Source organism: Erpetoichthys calabaricus, chromosome 12, assembly GCF_900747795.2.
Source record: "Erpetoichthys calabaricus chromosome 12, fErpCal1.3, whole genome shotgun sequence".
NCBI lineage: Eukaryota > Metazoa > Chordata > Cladistia > Polypteriformes > Polypteridae > Erpetoichthys > Erpetoichthys calabaricus.
Window position 1 is genome coordinate 137,989,892 of NC_041405.2, and position 13,500 is coordinate 138,003,391.

Here is a 13,500-nt window from a genome sequence, read left to right on the forward strand (position 1 = left end):
TGTTAATACAGACAACCTCTGCACTGATGTTCCTGAAAATCATAAGACCTCTACTTCTTAAGTTCAACCCAGATAGATACAGTATGTGGATCTATGGCTGCTGCGAGGAAGAGCAAGCAGCGATCAAGAGAAAAGCATCAGAAGATATGTCGAAAGCACGGAAGTTCCTGTAAAATGCTGTTCATGGAAGAGTTTGTGTGAGTACCCCCACCTTTTTACTTAGAAAAAAAGCACTGCCTACTACTGCCCTGACATAGCAATCTCTTCGTCTAGATCTCGGTCCTTCTCAGTTCTCTCCACAGATTCCTACCACAGACGTGTAGCTTCTCTCGATTCTTGTTACCAACCTGCTGTCCTCCACTGGTCTCAACCCTCTCATCTCTTCATACTAATCTCCCTTGCACACCTACACACCTTCCTTCTCCATCCTCTAAACTGGCAGACAACCCTGGCTTTTCAGCAGCCCCCTTTAGTTTCTCCTTATCCCTTCCCAGAGTCTTTTCTGATGCCCATGTATCCTCAATTTCCAGTAAAAAATCTGCCTTGATCCTTTTTGTCCGTAGCCTTCTTTCCAATGCCCTGCATATCTTTGTTTTCTTTCATGTTTTTTTTCGTACATATTGTCTCACCTTAACTTTTCATAGATACTGTCAATCAAACTCACTTTTTCTTACAGATGCTCTCTGGCAGTTGTCAATGCCATTCTTAATCTGTTGCAGACTCCCTCAATTCTTTTGGACATTTCTTTCTTCATTCCAGAAGTACAAGTTCAGTTATTTCTTTGCCAGCCTGCTATAATGCTGTTTAATACACTAGTGCACTAGAGAGACTGCATCTGGAGTGCTGGGTGCAGTTCTGGTCACCACACTACAAGGAAAACAGAGCCAGCACTTGAAGTTGTGCAGAGGAGAGCGACCAAGTGCATCCCAGGACTTAAGGACATGTCGTACAAGTACTGTGACAGGGGAAAGCAAACCTGTTTAGTCTCCAGCAGAGTAGACTATGTGGGGCCTAATCTAGGTCTTTAAAATCCTCAAAGGCAGATCCAGCAGAATTCTTTCAGCCTAAGAGTGAATCATGTATTCAAAAACATCAATGGAAATGTAGGGTGAAGTGCATTCAGGACTGAAGCCAATAAGCATAAAGTGTTGTGGAAATCTGGAACAAACTACCAAGCCATTGTGATATATGGCCGGCCATTCATTCCAGCCAATACCCCCAGGCAGCCAGATGGAGCCCTTCCTACAGCATGGAGGTGCCCCGAATTCCAGCAGGGCATCATGGGCATTGGAGTTTTCCTGTACAGCCCTGCTGGATAACGTCAGGGCCGCCAGGGGACGCTGCAGGGAGGCCCAGAGACTTGTATTTTCATTACAGCCCGGAAGTACGTCCCAGTCACATGGACAGAGGAAATGACGTGCTTCCGGGTTGAAGAAGAGGAGTTTTTCCCTGACCCGGAAGTGCTGGATAATCACATGGACAGAGGGCTCAGAAGCACTTCCGGGTCATGGACTATAAAGGACTCAGGGAAATCCCAGACAGACGAGCTGAGTCGGGAGGAAGGGTGGCAACGTGTCTGGGAGTGGAGGATTGATTATTGATTGATTGTATTGTTTATTTATGAGTATTGTGGAGTGGAGGGTGCTTGGTGCACATTACTATTATAAAATAAAGCCATATTGGACTTTTTACTGGTGTCTGGCATCTGATCCGAGGGTTCAATGGAGCAATAGCGCCCCCTATCTGTCACACCATGTAGTTGAAGCAGGAACCATGACAACCTTTAAGAAGTATCTGGATGAGATATCTAGAAGAACTGAATGATCTCCTCTCATTTGTCAAATTTCTTATGTTGGTATGTAGAGGGGACTGCTGCCTGTATTATTGCCTGTTCGTCACGTCACTGTCATGTGGATCTTTCTCCTCTGGGTGGATTTTCATGTCCAGCTGTAGTACAGCACTGAAGGGCACAAGCCAGAAGGGCAGGAGCTATGTTGGAGGAGAGGCCTCAGAAGAAAAGAAGAACTAATGCTATGCCTGCCAACTATGTGAAAATCTCTGACAAGCGGTTCATGCCAAACATGGGGTGGATTTGGAGTTGAACAGCTATTGTAATTTGAAAGAAAAAAAAGTGCAAATATAAAGAAGTAAGTAGAAGGAAACCTGAATCCTCCACGTCTGTATGGCTAAGAAAAGGAACAAAAAAATGGAGAAGTGGAACTAATTGAAAGGGAAGTAAATAAATAAAAATAGATATAAATTGTATCAACCCCCCTCATCCTCCATCACACCCCTAAACTCCCCCGCTCCCCCCAACTAAGTCATATACACAGTGGGCTGCAAGGTGACATATGTCATCCAGGGAGATTGCTGAAACAGGCAGCTGGCAGGCGACCTTGGCCGGGGCCTCTATGCCGTATCTCTCACTTGTCTAATAAATTTCAGGGGACGGAAGTGAAATAAATTAAAAATGGGACTGAGCCACGGCTCGTTTTTCCAAGCTGAGGCCTGCCATCTCGTCTCCCCCACATCCCCCCTCACCTCGGCCTTGGGAGGCAGCTGGAGGTCTTTCCTTCACTTGTGACTCCCAGAAGGCCTCCACTGCATAAAACTCATTCTGCTGGAACGAACAAATCAGAATAAAAAATAATAAAAAAGAGCAAAAGGCTAAAGTGAGTCAGTTATTTTATTTTATTTTTTTTCAGCATAATTGGTATTGGTAAAGGGTACAGATAGGAGCCATCACTATCTTCTTTGAGGAAAGTTGTTGAATTAAAATAAATAAATAAAACACATGATGTGAGGTTGTGTGGCTCACATTTTCTGGTCATGTGACAATGTCCAGCCAATCTGAGACCCTCATTACTGCCTCCCATAGCACTTAAGGGTTTCTTATTGGGAAGACTCCTTCGCAGCGCAGCACGCAGAGAGTTAATAATAAAGTCTGATAGTTAATCGCTCATTACTCCTCTCCAGAGGATCCCTAGTTTACATTAATTACACCGTTGCCTCTGGCAAACTGCATATCAAGCAGTATTTTGCAAACAAACAACTGGCAGATCTACTTAGAGTCAGCATCAACCAACAGGGGTCATTTCCACAGATTTGAGTAAGCGGCATCTGCAGAGACAATGGCGCCTGTAAAATCAGTTCAGAAGCCCTGGCTTATGTTACCTCAGCCGTCACCTCTGATGGTCATCACTGCCAGTTCACCAGCATGCCATGCAAATGGATATCTGCTTTTATGTAAAACTCTCTAGCTACCCTGTACCCTGGCTGAAAGCCTTTGCCTTCAGCACTAGAAAGTGCAAATGGGGACAAAGCTTTTTGAGTCTTGGACTGATGTGTTCCATTTACTGTGCTGTTCAGTTTTATCGTTGGGAGTTTGATCATGGCAGAGCACAATTGCCTTCAGCCAGTGATGTAAATAAGTTTAGAGGGTCATTATGGTCACGCGTACAAAGTGACATATGCTAATGAACATGCAACACAAATAGTGCAGGGGAGAGGGCACAGAAGTCCACAGGAGACATTTGGGGATTTAAGTCAGAAAAACTTTCAGAACTCAAAAAAGTCTGAATTAGCTTATTTGTGGAAATGTAATGATTTACTACATGACATAGAAGTACAGAAAAGAATAGTTGCATTAAATATTTTAAATATTAAAGCATATGCTGCAAGTTAAATGTTTAAAGTCCAAAAAGTCTCAACTCTGATAGACAATTAATATTGTTTATCCTCTGATAGTGGTCCATAGATGGCTAGACCCCTAGCAAAGCATCAAAAAATCAAATATGGCATCATATTCACTGACCTTTAAATAGTCTAACATCCTACATGCTTAAGTTTGACATTCCTCATTTTTAACCCTTTCGGAGTGACTCTTAGAGGGCTAGGACCACTGGTAAAGAATCAGATACCAAAGTATTATCATATTCATTATCGGCAACCTCAGAATCGCTTCAAATGACACTCCACATGCTTATATTACCAATCCTGTTGTATGCCATAAGGGTGTGAACTTCTCGGGTCATTTCTTGTGGCACGTACAAGTCCAAGTCCTTCGGATTACTACTCATAAAGACACCTATTGAGTTATTCTTTACCATAAGGGTGTCATTTCCTGCCCAAAATATGGTCTATAAATGACCTAAAAATGTTTTCTTTTTCTAAAAGCTGAACATATTACATAACTAGACATCAACATGAGTCGAATAGTAAGTATACCATATGTGGGGATTTTCACTTACCGGCGAGTGAAGAGGAGCCCGACAAAAGAAAAAATGAAGTGATTTCAAGGCGTTCATAAGTAATTCTTAGGAACACAAAATGCAATTTAAAGTAATGCTTAACATAGTGGAATTCTCATTTTATTTTACAAATGTCAGTGAACAGTTAAAAAATGAGGAAAACTATAAAATATACACAAGCAATAAAAACAGTGTATTCGGTGTACTTATTGCATGATCAGTGATGTGGCGCCCCAGTGTATAAATGCAAAGTTAATGCTGTTCATTTTCCAGCCGCTCGCCTGACTCATCAGTACATCTGGCACTGCCTCGCTTGTCTTTAGTGCAGTCAGCCTGCTGTCTCACTACTAGTGTTATGTTAGGCAGTTAATGTTGTGCCTATAATATCAATTATTGTTCTTCAATTTTAGGGATATTGTGGATTTCTTATTATTATTTGGCTGACACCTTTATTCAAGGTGACTCACACAATCTGAGATATAATGGGTTACATTAAATGTTTTTTCTAATTGGAGCACAAGTAGCTGAAGTGACTTGCTCATGGCCGTACAGTGTCAGTAGTGGGATTTGAAACCCACAACCTCAGGGTTTAAAGTCCAAAGCCCTAACCATTACACCACTCTGTCTGACTACCGTCACTTACTGTAATAATCATTTTTTATGTTTCTTTTAATAAATATTATCCGATTGTGTAGAGGGCACAAACCTTCTTGCTGCAGGATTGCAGTGTTCCTAACCTACACCACTCTCTTCAGCTTGTGTTTCTTGATAGTTAACAATAATCTCCAAGTTCACAACTTTGATGTTTGATCAGGTTGGCCCAGAGTTTTGCTTTTCTGTCAGGCACTGATCCTGAAAGAAGTAACTAATCTGCAGTGTAGTATCTATGAATCCTCCATCCATTTGTATTCCAATCTTATCTAGAACAGGATTGATTGCAGGAAAGCTTAAGTCTATCCCAGCTAACAATGGATGTAAAGCAGGAACAATCCCTGGACAGAGTGCCAGCTGACCACATGGTGGACACACACACAAGGGGCCAATTTAGCACCACCGTTTCACCTAACCCATATATCTTTGGACTTTGGAAGAAAACTGGAACATCCAGAAGAAACCCACATAAACATGTTAACCCTGGCCTACTTGTTGTGAGGCAGCAGTGCTGCCAGCATGCTGCTCCTCTGTGAATCTTGTTCCTTTCTAATGTAAGTCTGTTAAAGCTTTAGAAAATGTCTAAACCTTTAAGATCTTGGTTACCTTCTGCAATTAGCTCACAGTCTGATCCTGCATTCTATGATACTTTGAACTGCCAGAATGCATATTGCAAAGTCAAAAGTCAAAGTGAACTTTATTGTCATCTCAGCCATATACAAGTATACAGATAGACGAAATTGCGAAGCTCAGGGTCCACAGTGTAACAACATGACGTGCAAATAATAATTTAAAAATAGAATTAAAATTTAAATTAAAATTAAAACACAAAGACAAAGACAAACAAAGAGAAGACATTGCACAAAGGCAAGACAAAGACAAAGAAGTAGCAGCAATATTGATGTGTAAGATATGTAATATAATAAATAAATAATAAATAATAGATATAGATAATACAGAAATTATCAGTGTATGATTTGCTGATTAACTGTACATACTGCATCTCTGTTGTTAGTCATTAGCACTAAAACATAAGTAACATGATAGTTAGAATTGGATACTAACCCTCACCTCTTCTGTTTCTCTTCTCGGTACTCAAATGTAGCACTTGGTGCCACGGCCCACCTGCCAAGTTGTTTTGCCTGCCTAAGGTAAAGTCATCCCTGATGGAAGATCGCAGGAATCATGAGAAAGAGGGGTCCTTTCATCAGATTGGCTGGCCCAGCACTGTTTCAGCCGTGGAATGGCCAAATGGGGGAGGCAGCTTGATGGATGAGGTCTCCAGGAGTCAAAAATTATCCAAATCTTATTATGTGATATTATCTACTGTTAAATTCTGCTCCGTACTTCTAAAAAAATTTTAATTTTTTATTGAGGATTTGTTCTGTGTATTGTATTGTATTGTATTGACCCCCTTTTTTTGACACCCACTGCACGCCCAACCTACATAGATAGATAGATACATGGAAAGGGGTCTCTCTTTGAACTGCCTTTCCCAAGGTTTCTAACATTTTTTCCCTACTAGGTTTTTTTTGGGAGTTTTTCCTTGTCTTCTTAGAGAGTCAAGGCTGGGGGGCTGTCAAGAGGCACTTCCTGTGTGATTTTGGGCTATACAAAAATAAACTGTATTGTATTGTATTGTATGATAATAGTTGTTTAATGCGTGTAAACAATGACAGGTCAGAATGTTTCACAGCAGAAGGATAACAAGAGTGTCAAAATACTTAAAGGTCAGTAGGAGATTTTCAGTTCTTCTCTACATGCACACTCGTCTTTGCAGGACAGTGACTCACATGTATAAAAGTTCTGTTTTTAGAGGTGGTTGAGGCCGTGTTGAAGGTCCCAGGGGGCAGCCTGGTGTTAAGGAGTCTAAACAACTTGGGGGTAAAAACTCTCCTGCAGCCTGGCAGATCTGGCTCTGATGCTGCAGTATCTTCTCTTGAATGGCAGAAGTGTGAAAAGTCCATGTGAGGGGTGTAAGGGGTCCTGCACAATGCTGTAGGCCTTGCGGACACTGCGTTTGTAAAATATGTCCTGTAGTGAAGGGAGAGGCACCCTAATAATGTTCTCTGCTGTCTTCACTATCCTTTGCAGGCGCTTGCGGTCGGATATGTTGCAGTTGCCATACCAGACAGTGATGCAGCTGGTCAGAACACTCTCAATGGTGCCTCTGTAGAACATGGTGAAGATGGAAGGGGGGAGACTTGCTCGCTTCAGTCACCTCAGGAAGTGTAGTCTCTGCTGGGCTTTCTTGTTTAGTGATGAGGTGTTATGTGTCCACATAAGTTCCTCAGTTATGTGCACTCTGAGGAACTTGGTACTCCTAACAGTCTCCACATCTAAACCGTTGATGCTGAGTGGGATGTGGGCAGGACGTGATTTTCTGAAGTCCACGATTATCTTTTATGTCTTGTCGACATTGAGAGATAGATTGTTGTCTTCACACCATGCAGACAGCTGTTCCACCTCATCTCTGTATGCTGTTTCATCATCCCTGCTTATCAGTCCCAGCACCATTATATCATCTGCAAACTTGATGATGTGGTTGATGTGCAGAGGACCTCACCTTGAGCCAAACGTCTTTATCAGTTGTGAAAAAGCACACAACAACAGCTTTACTTTTTGAGATGCTGAGTAAAGCAGCCTTCCCTTCTTCCATTCATGCCACATTTTCTGGGGATGTTATAAAGAGTGTGATAACCAGTTCTTTTACTGTGTGGTTTGGGAACTGCACCATTACTGACTGTAAGATGCTACAGAAGATTGTGACGACATCTGAGAGTGTCATTGGTGTGTCTCTGCCTTCCCCTCAAGATATCTTCTACAAACGCTGCCTACGTAAAGTATTGTGGCTGATTCCACTCACAATTCCCCTTGCACAAGTTTTTTGTCCTCCTCCCTGTATCTGTGCCCGCTCAAACATTCTGCTTAACAGCTTCTACCCGCAGGCTGTCATGCTCCTTAATGCCTCCTGTTAATCTGTGAACCTTATAAACTTGCTAAGAAGTCTGTTATTATTCAAAATTTTGGAACAATGTTAATATAATAACTCAGTTTAATAGCCATTATCTAATGAAATAACTTAATAATTTCTTATGTATGTTGCTATGCTGCACTCTGTTTTGCACTGTTGTTTCATCTCACTATGTACTTTACATATGACTGTGATGACAATAAAGAGTACTTGATTTGGCCTGGCTTGATTTCATCTTTGATGGACCACTAAAGGTCGATGCTATCAGCCATTAGTTGACTGACATTAATATAACATTCTTAGATTGTGTTAATCCAAATCAAGGTTGTTGGGTTGCAGAGCCTGTCCTGGCAGTATGGGGAATGAGGCACGGACAAACTCTGGACAGAGCTTCAGTACATTGCAGCACTCTGACAAGTTTGATCCTCACATTATTTTGACAAATTCCAGCAACTTTTTCCCCTTGAATTCTAATCCTCTTAAATATCATTCAATCACACCAAATACCGATATTGTCAGTTCTCTGTGGACAACTTCATATCTCAGTATCTCATAAATCTTGTCAGACTTACTCTAAGTGTCTTTCAGATTTCCTGCCAGATCATTGGAGTATGATGATGTCAGCCTTTAATGGGCGTTTATTATTGCTGCTTTATCTTAACATATTTCAATAGCTTGCACCTCTTGCCCTTTAGACTTTAATCTGGTTAAATGTCACTAGTATGCAGTTACAACCACAACATGTCTGATTTAGGTGGCCCGTAGCTTTACCACCTTGCAATCCAAATTTTAATACCCTCTTGTATTCTGCCATTTCTGTTTGATCGGAAGCTGAAATGATCAACATCTGATGGACTAACATTACAACAAAGACATGCAGTATCAATACTAGAGAAAGTTCAGCGACTAGGCTCATACCAGGACTCAGAGACTGAAGTGAATGTTTTAAAAATTATAAAAGGAATTAGAGTTCTTATTTCAAAATAAATTCTGCAACAAGAACACATGGACACAGTTGGGAACTTAAGGGCAGATTTTACACAAGTGTTGGAAAGTTTTTCCTTCATGTAAAGTGACATTGACACATAGAATAAATTACCAAGTATTGTAGTGGAAAGCAAGACTTTAGGGATCATCAAATCTCAACCTGATGTTACTGGTGAATAGGATGGCGGCTCATTGAGCTGAATGGCATGTTCTTAGCTCTTAATGATCTAATGTGCTACTGTACACCAGATTTCAGTACATTTACATTTACATTATTTAGCAGACGCTCTTATCCAGAGCGACTTACAACAGTGTTTGTTAGTTTTTTTTTTTTCGCATACCCCTTGGGGTCAGAGCGCAGGGTCAGCCATTGTACAGCACCCCTGGAGCAATTACAGGTTAAGGGCCTTGCTCAAGGGCCCAGCAGAGTAGGATCTCTTTTGGCAGTGACGGGGATTCGAACCGGCAACCTTTGGGATACCAGCGCAGATCCTTAGCCTCAGAGCCACCACTCCGCCATCTTAAATTCTAATATTGCTAAATGTCGCTAACAAGTATGTGAACCACTCTGGAGACTGATCTCTTCAACCCTTTGTGGCTTTGAGCTTCACCACCCTGGGACCAAATTGCATCAGATCTCAGAACACAATCCCCCAGACACCTGGCAGATTTACTGTTAGTTTCTTACAATTTTCTGCCAGATCCCAAGATACAGTATGACAGCTTTAAATCACAAGAGGCTGATAATGTCAGTGCTTTATTGACTGATCTAATCCCTGTCACATCTTGAAAAATTTTAGTAACCTACAGCTTTTCCCTTCAGATTCTAATCCTTTTAAATATCACTATTGGGCATTTCACCACATAGGAGACTGATTTATGTCAACCCACTGTTGCCTAGAGTTTCAACATGTTGAAAAATAATTTTGTCAGATCTTGTAATATTGTAGTATTCTACAATTGAAGTATTTCCCTGTCAGAGATATTGTATGTAACTTTCAGGATTTGTGGTAAGTTCTGGGCTTTGCACCACTGGAGGTTGATACTTTCAGTCTACAGTCAGCTGGTGCTATACTTGTCTGATCTTGCTGTGTATCAGTGGCTGTCAGCTTTATCCCTTTGGATTGTAATCTTTTAATTATCAGTAACAGACATAGGAGGCTGATCTTGTCAGATCTTGTTGGAATCTAATCCTGTTCCAAGTATTGCGCAGTATTATGCACCTGCAGTTTAATGTAAGTCAATGAGTTGTAACTTTACTTTCAGATGCCATTATATGTCAGCTTTACATCCCTGCAGTTTGATCTTGTCAGCCCTCAAGTGATACCTCGGCCTGATCTTGTCAGATCTCAATTGGCTAAAGCCTTCACACATAGGGTTTTAATTATATTTGATATCTGTAGTTGGTATCTTCATCTCTCTAAAATCCAAGTCTATCTGCTCTTAAAATCCTACAGCTTTGCTGAAAGGACCCACAACATCCATCCTTTACCCTCACTTCATTGGAGACTGACCTTGTAAGATTTTATCTACCATGGAACTTTACCACCATGGAAGTACAGTAGAGCCTGTCACATTCACATGTACAACAATGTGAGCCACCTAGAGGCTGATATAGTCAGAAATACAGACACAGGCCACTAGTTCCGACAGATCCTACTAGATATCGGTGCCCTGCAATGTGTTAGTAATGTAATGTGTTAGTTCACCAAAGTGGTGTTTGATTGTCTTGAATAACAGGGGAGATGGATCCTATCTATAGACAATTTTCTGTACAATAATCTGTTCAATGTCTACTCCTCTTGGATCTCAGTTTCTTGCACCGTTACATTGCTTAAGCCAGGGGTGTCCAACTCTGTTCCTGGTGGGCCACAGTAGCTACAGGTTTTCATGCTAGCCATCTTTATTCGTGAGCCATTTTTGCTGCTGATTAACTTGTTTTGCCGTAGTTTTAATTGATGTGACTCAGACCCCTTAGTTGTTTCTTTTTCCTTAATGAGCAGCCAAACAATAATGAGACACAAAACGAGCCTCCACATGACCAGATAACCTGAAAATAAAGGAAGGTGAAGGTCTCGGCCATGTTGGTCTGCTCAGGTCACCAAAACATCTTGACGATGGTCTTAGAGCAAACAGAAAATCAATAGTCTCCTGTGGTAGAATGAGAGCAGCAACAAGTCATGATATTCAGTAAGAGCAAGAATTGGCTTGTCATTAAGAAACTGGTTGGAGTGAAATTGGCAGGAGATCCAATTTAGCTGGTCATCTGTTGGCTCGTTTCACATCTCTTTTCTGTTTGGCTGTCATTTAATGAAGAAACAAATCAATTCAGAGGACTGAATCCTTAAAAACAGGGCAATTAAAATAAAGGGAAAAGGAGTTAATTAGCAGCGAAAACTGCTCGCTGATTAGGAAAACGGTGAGAATGAAAACCTGCAGCCACTGCGGTCCACCAGGACCAGAGTTGGACACCCCTAGCTTAAGCCTTTTCCCTTGCATACTATAGCTTTACATCCCAATGTCATTGCCTTCTTCTCAATGGACTGTTCCTTTGTGTGTTTGATCTTGTTTTGATCCCAGTGGAAAACAGATTTATCTTTAAATCTGTGGCTGAAATTGCCACATCTCAGTTGCCCAGAGCCTTACCTTCCTGGAACTTTATCCTGCCCGATCACCAGAATCCAAGGGTCTGATTCCTGAAAGATTTCAGTGTCTTGCAGCTGTAAATCTTTAAGCCAATGCCACATTATGCAATGTCTAGTCGTAGAATATGTCAGACTTGCCAAGTGTACTTTGCTGATCTTGTCACCAGACCATGTCAATTTAAACAAATGAAAATCGCTTAACATATCAAATTTAGTTACTGCACGCCGACCTTGCAGTACTACTGTGCTCAGCCCTTTTACTGACAGCAAATAATATGCTGCCTGATGGAGGTGCTGCTGAATGAAGGGATAAAAGCTACAGAGAGTTCAGCAGCAACGTCTGCCCTTTTTTCTCATTTTTCCATTCTGTTGAGGTACATAAAACATAAGATATCAGACAGACAAGCTTCTCTTCTGTTTAGGAGGTCCAGAACACCCACCTTCCTTATTCCTTGACGCTACATTCTATGCATTGTACTTTTGGATGAGCATTCATTGGTGGTTGGCTCTGATGCAAGCACAGCCCATCCCTACAACTAATACCAGTCTGATTTTATCTGAGTGAGTTGTGGACTAGCTGGAGTGAGTCACTGGGCATGTCACATTACACAACCGGCTCCACAGGAGTGAGTCGCTGACTGAGTCTGACTCGTTTAGATTACATAAATGAAGGCTACGAATGAAAATTACTGAAAAAGTTCTGTAACGTGAGAGGCCTTTAGATGCCGAGCCTGTCACACCTCACCATATCTCAGTGCGACTGTGCTGCAGACCAATCTGCTCAGGCTACTATGGTGCAACATCTTACCTCAAACTATCCCCTCAGCTTTCTTGAGTTATATCCTGACATACATCAGTATTTTCTGATTCTTTTAGCATCCAAGGCTGTCAAAACTCACCATATTTTAGTGTCACCAATGTGGTGTCTACTGTGACATCACATGTTACCTGTAAATGTGCCCTCATCCCCTTGGGTCTGAATATGTCATCTCTCAGCATTAACTGATCTTGTCAGATCTCACAGAGCCGCAGGTTTAACTCCTTAAGAGTCATGTCATTTCTAAAGAGCCCATCCGGCCGCAGATTTACTGCATGTTTATTACAGGCTAAAGCTCCCCCATGACTCATTTCAGTAAAAAACAGGCTCTTGCCAGCGATCATATTGGCTACTAAAACTCAACGTGTGAGCTCGACTACAGGCTAGAAGTATTCTTACATAGATGGCAGTTAATCTTTTCTGGCTGAGAACATAAAAATGGACTTGCTTGTGGAGATGGGGGTATGTATCATTATTTGGGGCAAACCTTCATTATTGTGAGATTTTATTTCATTTTATTTTCCAAATTACTTGGCAGAGCAGGGAAGAATGCTTTGGACTGTGTAACTTATGTAATGCCTGCCATGCGCTGCGAATGGCAAAACTCATCAACTCACAGATGCTATTGGAAAGATTCTTGAGGTCCTGGTATCTGGATACCAAAATTACACCATAAAGAAAAATAAATAAGCTGGCAGCCACATCACTGTTATTGTTTTAATTGATTTTTCTTTGTTCAGATTTTCTTCTTGGAGTTTGTCCACAAATAAAATGTTCAGGAAAACAGGTGAGTGCTTACTTACCCCTGGCAGTGTCTTCTGTTCGTGCAGGGCATTCTGGGCTTTGATGGCCGACTCTCTGGCGCAGTATGTGAGGAAGGCACAACCTAGAAAAAAGAAGATCAGCAAGAGGTCACTGGCACTGCCACTTGTTGGTAACTACTGTAACACACCAACCAAGGGATCATTAACGAAAATATACATACAAAAGAGCAGCATGGCCAAATAAATCAAAATAAAATAACCCCGCCACAACAGATCAGTGGGTGATTCCTCAGTAGCAATCAACAAGTGCCACCTCCAGGGTTGATCCTTGTCTTAAAGTGAAGTGGTGAGGTGGCCTTCTGCTGTTATGCACCTAAAATCTGGAATAGCCTGCCAGTAGGAATTCACCAGG

At 41.5% G+C, this 13,500-nt stretch overlaps 1 protein-coding gene across 8 annotated transcripts in view; it reads right to left on the reverse strand.

The window, feature by feature from the left end:
* The window catches only part of celf5a (cugbp, Elav-like family member 5a), a 635,748-nt gene that overhangs the window by 554,636 nt on the left and 67,612 nt on the right, over positions 1–13,500 (reverse strand). For all 8 annotated transcript variants that reach the window (XM_051935295.1, XM_028816369.2, XM_051935294.1 and 5 more), the window contains exon 2: positions 13,128–13,210. In XM_051935295.1, the coding sequence (XP_051791255.1) occupies positions 13,128–13,210 (83 nt within the window). The remainder of the gene's footprint in view (positions 1–13,127; positions 13,211–13,500) is intronic.